Here is a 16,624-nt window from a genome sequence, read left to right on the forward strand (position 1 = left end):
TTAAAAAGATCCACTCAGAACAGCATTACATTTGTGCTACTATTCTGGATCCACGCTACAAAAAGGCGCTGGCAGGCCAAGCATTCTTTCCTTTTGATGATGAACATGTTCCAAAGTACAAACGTTGGCTAGCCTTGTCAGCCAAGAAGTTTGAAACAGAACGGCTGGAAATTGAAGGAAATGGCAGTACATCAGCAGGCCATCCCCAGTCAAAACAATCCACTTCTGCACCTGTGGCTGTGGCACAAGTGACCTCTCAGCCGTTAAAGACACCGGCAACCGGATCATCTGCACGAAAGACAACAGAAACATTGGAGGCTGAAGAGGATTGGCTAGCTCTGCGTGGGTTTGGTTCTCAAAAGGTCAGAGGCACAGCAAGAGCTAAGCAAAGTGGAGGAACCTTGGATGAGGACCTTGAGTCGATGGTGAAGGACTATCTGAATGACTCAACAGAGGTCTATGTTAATTCTGACCCATTGGCGTATTGGCATGGGAAAAAAGAATTGTGGCCACAGCTCACCAACCTGGCTTTAAACTACTTGTCTTGCCCACTCGCAAGCGTGTCTTCTGAACGGGTTTTCAGTGCGGCTGGTGGGATTGTAACTCCCAAACGGAGCCGCCTCTCGCCCAAAAATGTGGAGAGGTTAACAATGATCAAGATGAATCAGCACCTCATACCACCAGATTTCAGAGTACGAGAAAGCGCGCCGGATGAAGAGGAGGTGGCCAGCAACATAGATGAGGGAATTTCTACTCTGTCAGGTGACACTGAGCTCACCCTGCCTGAATTCGCAGAGTATGATGACGAAGCCTTATTCTTATTCCTGGACCGTGATACCGAGCCCTGAAAATGAGACAACGAATCAATAACTTTCTTTTTCACACAGTTAATATAATTCAAACTTTAATCAGATAATCACAAAAACAAGCCCATCAGCAGAACTGTCTTCACTTGTTTGCGAATTGATTTGAAGGTGCCGCAGTCTGCATTCCTCAGGTTCAGAAGTTCCGAAGAACATGCTCCTCTATCCTCCTCCTCCAGACTCCTATTTCCATCAAAGCAGAGGGCTGGTTTACGCCCAATGAAGAAAGACTCAGCACTTGTGGGGGTGTTGTTCTACCTCTTTGCAGGTGAGTTGACGGGTCTCTGGGGCCATTTCTGGGAAGCACTAAAAGTGGTTTGGACCAAATCCGAGGCGGAAAATTATTTGTGTTTTTGATGACTTGCTTGCCTTTGAGGTGCTCTTAGGGGGGGTTCCGTCTGTTTGTGGGTGAGTTTCGTGGTCTGGGAGCATTGCTGGGACACTCTAATCTTGATTGCATTTGCTTTTCAGGAAATCCGTTGTGCCAACCCCGACTTATGGCCTAGCTACGCAGCGCGTTTGGACCGAAGGCCCAGAAATATTGCAAGTATGAGATATTGCTTTTGGCCTGTTTGGGGGTGTTATGCTTCCTGGCGGGTGGGTTGGCGGGTCTTGGGGCATTCCTGGGAAGGTCTAATACCGGGTAGAAGTGGTTGGGACAAAATCCAGGCCGATTTTTTTTTGGCTATTTCTGACATTTTGCTCTATGTAGCGTTTTCGGGGGCCTGTTTGGGGGGCTTCCTGGTGTTTGTGGGTGAGTTTCGTGGTCTGGGAGCATTGCTGGGACACTCTAATCTTGATTGCATTTGCTTTTCAGGAAATCCGTCGTGGCAACCCCGACTTATGGCCTAGCTACGCAGTGCGTTTGGACCGAAGGCCCAGAAATATTGCAAGTATGAGATTTTGCTTTTGGCCTGTTTGGGGGTGTTATGCTTCCTGGCGGGTGGGTTGGCGGGTCTTGGGGCATTCCTGGGAAGGTCTAATACCGGGTAGAAGTGGTTGGGACAAAATCCAGGCCGATTTTTTTTGGGCTATTTCTGACATTTTGCTCTATGTAGCGTTTTCGGGGGCCTGTTTGGGGGGCTTCCTGGTGTTTGTGGGTGAGTTTTGTGGTCTGGGAGCATTGCTGGGACACTCTAATCTTGATTGCATTTGCTTTTCAGGAAATCCGTCGTGGCAACCCCGACTTATGGCCTAGCTACGCAGTGCGTTTGGACCGAAGGCCCAGAAATATTGCAAGTATGAGATTTTGCTTTTGGCCTGTTTGGGGGTGTTATGCTTCTTGGCGGGTGGGTTGGCGGGTCTTGGGACATTCCTGGGAAGGTCTAATACCGGGTAGAAGTGGTTGGGACAAAATCCAGGCCGATTTTTTTGTGGCTATTTCTGACATTTTGCTCTATGTAGCGTTTTCGGGGGCCTGTTTGGGGGGCTTCCTGGTGTTTGTGGGTGAGTTTCGTGGTCTGGGAGCACTGCTGGCTATATATACTTTACTTTGCAAGAGGTTTGAAGCAAATCCATGGTGGCAGAGGGGAGTTAGGGCCTAGCTGCAGAGCGCGCGGGGAGTGATTTGGGAAATTTGGGAAAAATTGACTAAGTCCCCATTTTTGTACTTTTGCTCTTTGGCTGTTTGGGGGTCTTCTACTCGTTTTCTCCTGGGTTGACGGCTCTGGGGCCATTGCTGGGAAGCTCTAATTCCGGATAAAAGTGTTTTGATGACTTGCTTGCATTTGAGGTGCTCTTAGGGGGGGTTACGTCTGTTTGTGGGTGAGTTTCGTGGTCTGGGAGCATTGCTGGGACACTCTAATCTTGATTGCATTTGCTTTTCAGGAAATCCGTTGTGCCAACCCCGACTTATGGCCTAGCTACGCAGCGCGTTTGGACCGAATGCCCAGAAATATTGCAAGTATGAGATTTTGCTTTTGGCCTGTGTGGGGGTGTTATGCTTCTTGGCGGGTGGGTTGGCGGGTCTTGGGGCATTCCTGGGAAGGTCTAATACCGGGTAGAAGTGGTTGGGACAAAATCCTCGCGGAAAAGCCTTTTGGCACTTTTTGTAACTTAGGGTTCGTTAGGGTTAGCCCTAGCAGCAGGATTGCATGTGTTTCGGGGTGTTCTAGATTATTCCAACTGAGTTCTGGGGTCTTAGAGCACTCGTGAGAATGTGTGATTTTGGTTGCAAGTCATTTGAAGAAAATCCAAGGTGGGAAAGGGGGGATTTGGCATAGTTAAAGAAAGCCTTTGCCACTATTCTTAACTTAGGGTTCGTTAGGGTTAGCAGTATTTCTATTGCATGTGTTTGAGTGGGGGGGATTTCGAGTCTTGGAGCGATGCTGGCTATGGCTACTTTTGCTTGGTTGCTTGCAAGTGGTTTGAATGCAATCCACGGTGGGTAATGGGTAATTAGGAAGGGGGTACTTCGGCCTATTTTTACTTTCAAAGTAAGTTTTGTCACCAGTTTTCTGCTAGGCCTCGTTTTTTGAGATTTGATTGGGGGTCTTCTACATTTTTGCGACTGGCTTTAGTAAGGGTCTGGGTGGGAGCACTGCTAGGAAGATCTAATTTTGTTCTAAAACACAGTTTACAGTACACCTAGCTTGAGGGGCAAGATCCGCTACATTAATTTGCCCATACTTATTTATCCTTCAAAAGGTGACTCAGAGTACGCACTTTCAAAAATATTGTACTGTCTACTAGGAAAATCAAATTGTGACTTTTTGCACTCCACAGCCTACATACCTTATATTTATTTATCAGTGGTGTTGTAATATTATATCACTTCCTGTTTTTCGTTGAATAATTACAGCCCGGGTTTCAGTCTCTGTAATGGGGAAAAAAGGATGGAGTCAGGCTTCACAGTAGCGAGCCACAATTCAGCATCAGGCAGGCAGTGGACAGGGTGTCTTCTGGTGACCAACATCGATGGACGAAGCGTCGGCTGCAATGGAGGAGTGCCGCTAATAAGAGGATTTTTTTTCTGCAGGCAACTTACTTACCACTTCCAACAGGACAACTACAACCACATAGATACAGTATCCCTTGCCTTTTTCTCTGACTGTGACTGCATTTCTTGGATCTCTCTCTGCTTCTAAATTGATCCCTTAACACATCACTTAGTCCACTCCACTATCACATCTGCACCACACATAGTCATTTGTAAGTGCTCCTACGTAATTCGCATGTCGCAGCACGCCCCAGACCGTAGAGGACTGGGATGGCCCCAATGATGAAGCATGTCACCAAGGGGCAACCCTGGTGAGTGAGGGGACACCTAGAAAACAAGCAATTTCTCCTTTTCTATCTACTATACCTTCCAGACCAACCCCACTGAGTGTTGTTGTGAATGGATTTATAGTGACCAGCAAGGCTCTCGGGTATCTGGCTAAGTACAGAGACCTTATGTTGAATATCGTTATCAATAATTCCACACAGGCCCTGTACTGTCGCATTCTTTCTTCCACAGTTGTCGAATGTACTACTTACTTTTCACTGACATGCATGCAGTAGTGCATGCACTTTCAAAGATTGATGGATAGGTTTGTACCCAAAGAATTGTTTATGTTCCATTGTTTGTCTATGCTGTGCTTTTTTTTACAGGGTGTCTTCTGGTGACCAACATCGATGGACGAAGCGTCGGCTGCAATGGAGGAGTGCCGCTAAAAGGAGGATTTTTTTTCTGCAGGCAACTAGGACCACTACAACCACATAGATACAGTATCCCTTGCCTTTTTCTCTGACTGTGACTGCATTTCTTGGATCTCTCTCTGCTTCTAAATTGATCCCTTAACACATCACTTAGTCCACTCCACTATCACATCTGCACCACACATAGTCATTTGTAAGTGCTCCTACGTAATTCGCAAGTCGCAGCACGCCCCAGGCCGTAGAGGACTGGGATGGCCCCAATGATGAAGCATGTCACCAAGGGGCAACCCTGGTGAGTGAGGGGACACCTAGAAAAAAAGCAATTTCTCCTTTTCTATCTACTATACCTTCCAGACCAACCCCATTGAGTGTTGTTGTGAATGGATTTATAGTGACCAGCAAGGCTCTCAGGTATCTGGCTACAGAGACCTTATGTTGAATATAGTTATCAATATTTCCACCCACGCCCTGTACTGTCGCATTCTTTCTTCCACAGTTGTCGAAAGTACTACTTACTTTTAACTGACATGCATGCAGTAGTGTATGCACTTTCAAAGATTGATGGATAGGTTTGTACCCAAAGATTTGTTTATGTTCACAATTGTTCGTCCATGCTGTGCTACTTTTTCTTGTCTCCCAAAACCTTTCCCAAAAACCCCCGTACCCATCCATTTTTCAACCCTAACCCTCTTCCCCCGGGCTGTGTGGTTTTGATTGATGTGTGACTAAATTACAGCAATGAATCCACATACTTGCTGGGGAGGATAAGGTGATAGCAACAGGCTGGTGAAGAAATCCGAGGATATATTCTTACTCTGCTTGACAAAGACCCATGGCTAATGTCAAAGAACTTCAACCGAATTAGTTATACTTTAACATTTGTTAGGCTACAACGTGGCACTGTTCTAGTGTACTTCTGTCACCTGCTATATTCTGTATTGTACCTTTGTATTGCTCAGGAGGACAAACCAGATTTCATTTTCTTTTTTTTCATAGGCAAGCAACTGCCACTGTGTCACACCACTAGTACCACCGCTATGAGGAAATTTTATCCGCCCAGGATTGCAAACCTTATTTGCTGTTTCCCGTGGAGCCAGCCCTGGGCCTAGCCCTACTTGCAAACAGAAATTACAGGTAAGATAGGCATTTGGTTGGCGGTAGTATAATGGAGTATTAGGAGAGACGAGAGATTTGATTGACGGTAGTACTACTAAAGTCCTAGGACTATTCAGGAAAACAAACTTACTGTTATGTTAAACCCCCACCCACCAGACTCAAAAGCAGTAAAAAACAGGTATGGTCAGATAAAGTTTCAAAAAGTATATTTTTATAGCCCTAACAAAAGAATCTCCCGCAAGACCCTCCCTAACCCCAACGATTGTCCTTCAAAAGTCCCCAAAAATCACAACTCCCAATTCCCACCCCCCAAAAGTCTCTAAAAAAGGGGCAAGGGACACTATGGCAGGGTGCTGTTGGAATTAGCAGCCAGGGCATCATGCTCCTTGCGGAGGGTGGCAAGTTCGAAGCGGAGGCCCTCCACCACGTTCTTATAATTATGGACCTCCTGCTCCAGGTAGGACAGTCTGAGAGATAAGCGGCGCCGGTGTGCCTTGCAAATCCTGTGAGGGGCAGCTGCTTTCTTTGCTGCTGGGCGGTGGCGTTTGGCTTTGGTAGCCCGGCTCCGTACCGCTGGAGCACTGCGCTGGCTGGCAGCCCGCACAGAGGAGGATGCAGCTGTCCCAGTGGACGTTGTTGTTGTACCAGACTGCGTCTCCTCCTCCTCCAGGGCCACCAGCCGCCGATATTCAGCAACAGTGGCATCCAGCCTCCGTTGCCGGGCCATTCGAGCCAGCTCCTTCCTCCTTGATGGTGTCTTGGATTTGGAAGGAGCAACTACATGAAAAAAGAAAGACATAGTCTGTAACCAATGCTCCTTAAGATTAACACAAAATGATTGAGCAGAAAGTTGTCACAGTACAAGTAGCAAATTGAAAGCACAGTGCATAACTATTGAGGACAGTATCTATGTAACCTCCGACTTCTTCATCCTTGCTCTAACATTAGTGGGAGTTTAAGGAACAAATTCTACGAGCACTATGGACTTCTATTACAGTCGACTATGACAGTACACCACTCTTATTCTTCTTCTTCTCTCTTGTTTAGGAAAATTGGTACGTTATCTTATGCAAGCCGGCATAATGCCAGCGCAGTGGACTTGCACCCGAGAAAAACAGACGCACACCATGGTGAGTGAGACAGACTTGCGTTACTGTACCGGTCCAGTACATGCAGGTGGTGAAGCTCTTACTTTTCTATTACGGGTGGCACTGAGAATACTCTGTTAAAAGGGCTACTGCTTAATTAATTTAGCTTTCACCCTACAGTGCAAATGAGTATTAGAAAAGGAAAATGAAGAAGCTAAATTATCTGATTATCTATCACTTCACATGGGATGTATTTGATGACATATGGGATGACTTTAGGTGCTTTGCTTATTATTGAGTGAACAGTGATACCCCCACACATGAATGACGTACTACTACTAAACTAAAGTTATTAAGGGAGGTAGGGAGTGTCCACCGTAATAACTGGATATATGCTGTGCTTGCAGTTGCAATACAAACTACTGCTACTATTCATGGTAGTCTTTGGACAACGTTACAACTTCTTTTCCTTGCCTTTCCTACACTGGAACGGACGTGCGGGTGCGGTGTTACATGCTCTTCAAAGTAACACTTAGTTCATCCAGTGACCGTCTACTCTCTCTAGATACACATATGCTATCTAAGAGTCAGATAGTACCATGAATGATCCAGGCATCCATCCATTCAAAGTATATTGCGCACATACAGTTTCTGTCTCACCCACCCAGGCTGTTCTCCTTCCACCCATCCTTGCTTCATCATTCACCCAGCCATGCACCATACCATTTTCTTACCTTCCCAGCCACCTCGGGGACCAAGCAAACACATATCATTCTTCTTTGCCAGTCATCATTACATTTCTCGTGCTTCCACACTTACTTACACCCTTCTTTCGCTTTTCGTTCATCCCATCCATCAAGTTCACCTCAGATCTGATTGGGATTCTTCTCGCCAAAAACTTCACAGCTAAGTCGAAGTACATTTAGAGGAGGCTACTACCTGCTTTTTTTATAATACACCCGTGCAGAAAGCACACTCTGCAGTCTTTAATCTCAATGACTAAGGAATGTATAGCTTACCTCTGCCCGCCACCACCGTGTGAACCCTCACAGGCATGTCCTTTTCCGGCACTTGCACCGCCTCCTCCCCAGAGTTGTCCTCCTCGTCCAATGCCACCACCACCTCCGCGCTGGCCCCGTCTCCAGATGTTCCACCTACAAAGTACATTTAATAATGTTAGAATACACCACTCACTACTATATAATATTTGGTCTAGGAGGAAGAAAGAAATGTGAAAAAAGTGTACAATTTAATAATTTTTGACTGTGTACTCTAGAGTAAAAATGTCCCTTTTTCCAGGGAAGGCTGTTGTCTTGCTGCACTTTTTGGCACAACTGATGAATGTTTGCTTTTTACTTTTTAACACGCACCACTTTTTCTCCTAACAGACAGAACCTTGACTTCTAAGAACACGAGCAGGATCAAGTTCAAACCAGGTGAGAGCTCGGCTCGACCACAAGAAATGTGTCCAATTAATCGTCAGCACTAAGCACTTTTCCATTTTCAGTTACACGTTCACTTTTATGACAAACTTGAATTTAATAAATGTGTTTACTTTTAATAAAGCTTTTAAACTTAAATAGACTCTGTGGTTTTTGGTCCTCCAGACTAGAGTGGATGAGCTAAAGGTTTTCGAATTTTTGCAAGCATGAGTCCGTGCCTCTGCCATCGGTGACTTTGGGAGCTAAATGACTCTGCCACACTATCTAGTCAGTAAGGAGATTGGGGGTTCAACTACAAAGTCTGTTATCACTGAGGTATGTGGAAAGTCTAACAGTTACAGCACCTATTATAATTGATAAGCTAAGCGATGCATTATTTAGTGTCCATAGTTCTGTTTGTGCAGATTTGTCCCTGCAACAGTAGTAGAATGGATTGTCCTCCTATCCAAACCAAAAGTAAAGTAGTATCTTATTATTTCTTGGTGGTGGTCATTCACCTTTTTATTGTTGGCAATGGTCAAAGCATAAACATTTAGAATACTTGAAAAGACATTATGGACAATCCCAGAGGACTACACTCAGTGCATAGAGCTATTGCTGACTAGAATGGGAGTCCAATGGAAATGCCAAATGTGCAATCTTAGTTAGCTACACAGACAGACTAATAAGAATAATCTAGTAATACCACACGGAGTCATAGTCGAGGCAGGATAAGAATTTAGATCCTGTCTACAAGAAGATCAAAGACGATTTAGAAAAAATCGAATGAGGAACGCTAGGAAAAAATAAGTACTCTATATTAAAATTAAAACTTACTGGGGCCAGCAAAGGAGCCCTCGACTGCCCGGTCCTGGCCTGCATCGACAACAGCACCCTCCTCCTCCTCCTCCTGTGTCCTCCTCTTGCCCCTGGGGGAAGCATGAAAGAAAGAAAAACAGAAAACATGGATGATATTTCTCAACCAAATCAAACATTTAAAAAAGAACTAACAAAGTAACAAAATATTTTTGCGAAATAGCAAATAGGGAACGACTCCACGGGATATATTATTGACCAATCTCATGTGGTCGACTACGTCATTACTTTAGTATTGCTTGATTTGCGGACCGTCGAATTGGAAACTACCCTATGTAACTCACTAAACAAAGTACTAAAAAGGTTTGCCTAGGATTGGCAGGCAGCAGTCCGCAGCACGCAGAGTGACAGCCAAAGTCCATCGTGATTGAAGATCAGCGACAACACTAAAGTTTCCTACTACATTCACCAGTCATTAAAATACTCAAACTATTAATCCACCACCACTATTTCTTCTTATCGCCATGTGTACAAAGGAAGGACTGGACTTGAGTCTGTAGGGGCTGATTTAGAAGGCCCTTGCGGCTCTTTTGCTCCATTGTTGCGTGACTTTTGTGACGCAGCGACAGCACAAAAGAGGCGCAATGGTGCGGCGTATATTAACAACGTGACGCATCTGGGAGATGCATCACGTTGTAAAGCCCTGCGCCAATAGGGGTGTTCCGGCGCAAGGGAGGGCGTTCCTGCGCAGGAACGCATCCTAAAAGTGGCTGAGGGAAATCTACAAGATTTCAATCAGTCACTTTGAGGACAATGATGCGTGACTCAAACCCTGCGCCTGCTTGAAGCAGACGTACGGCTTGACGCAGCATTGGGGAGATAGGGCACCCCAGAGAATTGATGGAGCTGCACCATCGTTGCGACGCAACTCCAGCAATGCGCCGCCTTTACGGCACAGATGCGTAACGCTTTGGTGACGTTTTGGGCCCATGGCGCGGCGCATTGTAAATACGGCGCACCATGGGTGATGGTGGCGTGACGCACAATTACTGGCGCATCCCTGCAACTTTGCAGGGATGCGCCGGTAATTAAAAATCTGAACCTTAGTGTGTAGCATTGCGCAGTTCTTTCAACTACACTCATACATAATTTCACAGGCCAATGAAATGAACACAAAATCTAAAACAAATAAGCATAGTAGCAACACTACTGAGAAGGAGAGCAGTGTACCTGAAATGCACAGAAGATTTTGAAATAAAATTTACCTACAATGTAATGAGCAGCATTATTGCTCTTGGTAAAAAACAAAAATTTGCAATATAATAACACAGCAGGAGAAAACATAGTAGTAAAGACATAGCTACTACTACTCACCAAGCCCGGGGATCTCAAGGCCAAGGAGGTCGAGCAGATCTCGCTCACGGGTCAGGACATCCGTCCAGCGGTGGGTGGCCTGGTTGTAGGTGCGCCAGACCCGAGAGTGGTGGTAAATGGCCTGGCACACCTTCTCCCACCGCTTCCGGCGCTCCCGGGCCCCGTACCCGGCACTGATCTTGCCGCCTCCCATGATGGTCCTGGGGAGGCGGCGCTGAACATAAAAAATGAGTTGGGCCACCTCCTCCGGGGTAAAGATCTCCCGTGGCATCACTAGCTCCCCCCTCAAACGCCCGCACGGGAGCCGGACACGGGGTGCGGGACCCTTCCCCTTCTCTGGATGCTTCCCGGCTCCCTTCACCATGGTCTGGGCGGAAAGGAATAAAGAAAATAGAATAGGGAAGAGAAGAAAAGAAAAGAGTTTACAAAAGTAGTTTAAAATTAACCAAAAGTAGCAGTAAACACAAAAATATAGGGCTAGAAAAATAGAGGGATAGATAATAAGTAAAATAGATTAAAAAAAACTTCAAACAAGCAAAGGATGGCAGAGATTGACAGAGGATACAAAGACCATGCCCAGAACCATAGCAATGAATGAGAAACAAGATGGCCGCGCCCGTTCACGACCGCGCGGGTAAGTTCGCGCGAGATTTTCCTTGCGAACACGCGCGAGACTGTACTGGCAAGCCGCGGACTTTGCGAGATTACACTTCGCACCCGGAAACGGAAATACGTCAGGCAAACAAGATGGCTGCGCCCTTGAACGACCGCGAGGGTAACTTCGCGTCTTGCGCTACGAGCGGCTCGCAAAAACGCACAAAACCTTGCCAACTAACACGCCGCAAAAAAAACAAATTGCATATTCGCATGAATTTGCGGCTTCCGAATCCGATCTCGCGCGTGTTCGCACCCCGCGAACCCCGCGAAATTGCAGAAAAACGAGTTTTTCAAAACTGAAAGCACTCGGCAGGGGCAAGAGTTCAAACTCATCATTAGTAACAATTCCCGGTAGTGCTTCCTGACTGGGGCCCCTCCAGAATTCAGTTGCTAGTTGCAACAATTGTATGACCCTGCTCTGACCCTCACAGCAGGCTCATACAATAGCTACAAGTAGGCCACAAAGAAGGTCCTGGGGAAAAAAAATGCACTGCAACAGAAAGCAAAATTACAGATAAGGAAGCAGGTGCCAGACTGGAATTTTAAAACAGTGACACATTAATAAACTAACCCCAAATTAATTCATCTCAGTTGAAGCAGGGCTGGTGTGCTTGCTTTTCCCCCCCATAATCTACAGTAATGATGAACCAGAGGGTGGCATTGATGTAACAGAGGGTTGCAGTGGTGAAACAGAGGGTGCTGGGAACCTGTGATGAACCAGACGTAGAAACAACATAATTCGCGACCGTTGCGCGACGAAATGTAAGTTCGCAATTGCGAACTGGTACGAAACCCTCGCGAACTGGCAGAAATCCTTGCGAACACAAAAAAAAAAAAATCCGCAAATTCGCAAGAATTCGCGGATTGCGAGTTCGCAAATCCGCAAAATTCGCGAACGCGAGATTCGCAAAATTCGCCCATGCTTAGACTAGGTCCCCTAAGGCCTGGACACAGGCATCTTGAGAGAGTCAAGGGGTGGGTGAGCCCATCAACGATCTCCTACAGGAGGGAGAGGAGGATAACATGTCCAGTAATTCCAGTACTAGGTTTGTACTTCCAGTTAGGATGGGGAGGCACCCATCCACCAGAACCAGAGTTGTCCTATGAGGAGAGACAGCTGCAGACTCAGGTAGCTTCAATGACTCTAGAATGAGAGGAAGTTGGCCCTAGCTGAGAAAAAGTGGGCAAGGGAGTAAGAGAGAAGTAATGGTGGCAGAGACAATAAAGAAGATGCTGCGATGCCCAGGTGTGGTCAGTTTGCTCCCAGTCTTCTCAAGGGAATAGTTATCATGGATGTAAAAGGGTGGCGAATTGAAAAATGTCTGACTGCATTTGAAGGGGTCCTTAGGATGAAAGGGTCCATCTAAATATTGGGATTCACTCCTGTGGGAGTTGATCCGGGTAGCTAGGGTTAGGGCTAGGCTCCTAACCCTAGAGCAGGATGAGGAAAATTCCTACCCACACATAAGGAAATGTCCAGTGAGGAAATGTGGTCTTATACTAGAGCAGTACAGCCGAAGTTCAGGGACACCCAGAAAGTAAACACACAGTCCTGGGGGGGATTTTGTATATATCTCAGTGTAGGTACTAGAGTGCTGGATTTAAGGTAATCAGGTGAGTACTTATGAGGGGTTGTACAACTTAATTCTTAAGGAGCACATCCTGACTCGTTGTGTACAAGACAAGTTATGCCAGTATCTAGTGGACGCTAAGCTGTCTGGCCCCAGAGAACTGAAGGGTACAGCAGAGAACCCAGGTTTGCAATCAGCACCAAGGGGAAGACTCCAGGAAGGTGGGTTAGGCCCACAAAAGTCAAAAGAGGGAGGTATTAGGCCCACCACAGGAATCCCTTAGAACCCCAGAACTTAAGGAAGGAGAAGAGTAGACCCCCATCCCCACTCTGATAAACAGAGGCAGGGGGACCCAGGGCGGAAAAAGGACTTGGACAACAGGGTGTGCTTTGACTTTCAGCAGTCAGGTCACTTCGAGGGATGAAACCCAGTGACGGCTCCTCTACTATGGCAGAAGAGCTTTGCCCCACTGCTTTTGAGCAGTGTAAACGAAAGGAAATATAAAATGATTTTAGCTTTGTGTTATTGTCATTTTATGTTTCCTTTGTAGATAGGAGGGCTGCTCTGCTCACGGAGCAGGGCAGGAGTAGTTTGCCCACTCCTAAGTGCACAGTGACTGTTTGCTTGGCCCTCTCGGGCTGCCCAAACCAGTCATGTGCACTTTCCCCGTTCTCCATGCAGGCTACATTACAGCCTGCATGGAGAACAAGCCCCAGCCCACATTCATTGGTAGAGTGTTGAACCAGGACACTCAAAACCAATCACACCACACGTTTTGATTGGTCAAGGGAGCCTGGGTGCTGAACACAATGCTGTATTGCTGCGTTGTGATTTGTCAGGGGACCCCGGCTGCTCTTCCTGGATTCCTGTCCCATGTAGAGAGCTGGAGCAGGGAGCAGAGACGCAGGACCCAGCATCATGGTAAGTGACACAGTTAGATTTATAATAACTATTACAGAAAAGATGTTGCAGAACTGTATTCTCTGTCAGCCAAAACCCAGCATTCCAGCTGCCCTCTCCTCACTGGCCAGCCTCTGCCAGGCAAAGCCAACCTGTCTTAATGAAGTGTGAAGGGGCCTGCTAGAGAGACAAAGGATTAACTGTGGATGGAGAACTGCAGCTTCAGAAGAAGATAGCAGGATGAGGGTGGAGTGGCCAAACTGGTGTCCAAAGAGAGACTGACACTTTAGAGCAGTGCAGGCTCACCCTTACATCCTGCAACCCCAGGCACACAGGAGACCCTGTAATTAGATTAGTGAAGGGACCGGAAGGGGAGTGTTACAGAATGTTAGCAATGCCAGTGGGTTAGCTTAGCCAGACGTAACCCTCCAGGAGAAAGTTTCTCAATTTTGGATTTTGGAAGAATAGTGCTTTCTGTGACAAGACTATGCCACAATTTAGAGGAAGTGGTCATACATGAGCGTGGCACTCTGTATCCAATTGATCAAGGGTATCCCCTTGCTTGATTCCGAGGAAAATTGAATAAATATGGGAGAGTTAACAAGCAACTCAAATCTACTCCCTGAAACAACAAGGCGAAGAATGACTGCCCTTCTAGAGCCCTCAACTGCACCCAAAGGACTCCCCTTGAAGGACAGCACCTGCTGTAGAATCTGGTAACACAGCTCCAAGGACTTTGCCTGGCTTCACAAAGATTAAGGAGTGGACTCCCAGACAATCTACAGGTTAACAGAGCCCACTTGCATCATCTCCACCAAGAGACCCCGATCCTGGAACGCGTCCAGTGGGCTTTTAAGAATTTGGCCAGGTGCCTTGTAGGTATTGTAGTCTTAACATCTCAGAGCTTCTAGACTCTTGGATTGGTGTTTTTGACAATTTTAACAAACAAGAGGCACTTCATGAATATGTTCCAAAAGTTTGGAGAAGTTTGAAGCAACTTTTGTAAAATGCTCCATAGGTTCATTAGTTGCATTGTGGGAGTTGTAGTCCCAGACCCAAGAGACAAACCAGAGTATCTGAACCCTTGGCAACTGCAATGGACCAATTTCCACTTCTGGTAGTAATTGTAAAGGTGTTACATAGTGGGTGGCTGAACTCTGGACCTTGTCATGGTCCATTGTGACCTTTGTGCAATATTTGCTTCTAAGCTCTAGCTTTACTTTTAATATTTAAAAATTGATATCTCTGGTTCCCTACATAGGATTTTTGTCATTTTAGTCATAAACATATATCCTATGTTTATACATTGACATTAGATTTGTATTGTGTGTTGTGTCTTACCTATTTAATGTATTGATGTATTTAAATGCTTTACACACCTGGCCCTAAATTAAGCCTGCCTGCTCATTGCCAGCTACCAATGGTTGAGCAATGGATGAATTTATTGAGACCTTGACTGAAACTTTTATTGTGTTTGTGGCCTTATTAGTAGTGGTAGGTCCCTACTTATCACTACTGATAAACCACTTTCAAATAGATATTGTATATGATTGTGTTAAACCCGAGTCTCCGAATTCTATATACAGCGTATCTTAAGTGACAAAGGTCTTTGCTGTAACACAACCCTCATCAGCTCTCCTTGTCAAGCACTCTGATGGTCAAGTCCTTCTCAAACACCCCTGTAGAAAATACTAGAAGAACAACAATTTTTTGCAAAGAGCTAAAATAGTTAGAAAACATGTAATCTTCCAATATCTGTGGTTGATGTAAATATTATTAAGGAAGTAGCATTTATATCAATGATTTTCCCTTCCAGTAACAAGAAGAAGAAAAATTTCAACATTTCAAATCAATTGACACAGTTGTCACGTCATGATGAGGTGAGTGAATCAGAATCTAGTAATGTGATATAGACCCAGTAATTTGGTCATCATTTGAGGCTTCCTTATTTCATATAAGCATTACATTTAATAATATGTGCTTCTGCTTCTTCTTCTTCATATTAATAACAATAATAATAATAGTAATAATAATAATACTAGTAATCATAGTAATAATAATATTGTGTTGTTATTATTGTTATTAATATTATAATAGTTGTTACTATCAGAACTTACTTACGTATGTCTGCTACTCTTGCTGAGTTATAGGCCATCAACCAGGACTCTACAGCCATCTCTGTTCAGGGTTCTTCTTTCTTTTTTTTTAAACATACGTTATTGGTTTTCATTAATGGCGTCATGACATGACTAGTTTATACAGCCTTTAAGTACATATCATTAGTCCCAAAATGAAGAAACAACAGCAATACATTACATATCGAACAGAATATGTGTCCGCAATGGAATCCATGATTAAATGTAAAGGTATCACAATAGCAGTGCTTACAGAGTGTCACATGGTATGAATCTGCATGTCGAAACAACATTCCCCAAAAATCTCCCCATGTCACTATGCCCCTACCTCCAACCCTCCCTTCCTACCTGACTCACTCCTGTCCTCTCATATATAAGTATGAAGTATGGGTCTGCTGTAGTGTATGTGTATTCTAGCTGCTTAACATGCAGTTGCTCATCCGGGGGAGCCCCAGTACTGTACATACAGCATGGTATTATTTATGGCCCTACCCCATCTGACAACCTCCCCATGCCAACTAAGTGCCACAGGGGGCAAAGCGGACTTCCATCTCATGGTAATAGATCATTTGGTGATCAGCAAAGCCAGGTTAGCGAAGCAGGCTTGTACTTTCTGCTTCTTATGGCAGCACCGTAGACCCAATAAACAATATGTCACTGTATCTCTGCTGGCTAGTCCCGTTACCATTCCTAAGACGCTTATGATAGTGGCCCAGAAGGTGGACAGGTGTGGGCAGGCCCACAGCATGTGTAGAAGACCATCATCGTGTGCAAGACATTGTGGACATTGGTCCGTCGCTTCCGGGTACATTTTATTTAGTCGGTGCAGTGTAAGATAAGCCCTATGTAACACCATGTACTGTATGAATTTAAATTTAGCATTGCGGGATACCTTCTTGGGTTACTCAAGGAGCAAATCACATTCTTTGTCTGATCCCTCTCAATGTCAGCATTCCACTTTGATCCAAGTGCCGCTAAGGAGGTTGCAGCATGGGAGTAAATACCCCTATGCAACCATTGAGTCAGGTGACGTCCATTACCCAC

The 16,624-nt window shown here is 45.4% G+C and overlaps 1 protein-coding gene across 9 annotated transcripts in view; it reads left to right on the forward strand.

The window, feature by feature from the left end:
* LOC147701201 (sialoadhesin-like) overlaps positions 1-16,624 on the forward strand; it is a 473,651-nt gene that overhangs the window by 410,091 nt on the left and 46,936 nt on the right. For 6 of the 9 annotated variants that reach the window (XM_086929948.1, XM_086929946.1, XM_086929954.1 and 3 more), the window contains one exon: positions 15,262-15,325. The exons of the other annotated variants lie outside the window; for them this stretch is intronic. In XM_086929948.1, coding sequence (XP_086786074.1) covers positions 15,262-15,325 — 64 coding nt within the window. The remainder of the gene's footprint in view (positions 1-15,261; positions 15,326-16,624) is intronic. 9 annotated transcript variants of the gene reach the window in all.

The sequence above is a fragment of the Lissotriton vulgaris genome, chromosome 7, assembly GCF_964263255.1.
Source record: "Lissotriton vulgaris chromosome 7, aLisVul1.2, whole genome shotgun sequence".
Taxonomy (NCBI): domain Eukaryota; kingdom Metazoa; phylum Chordata; class Amphibia; order Caudata; family Salamandridae; genus Lissotriton; species Lissotriton vulgaris.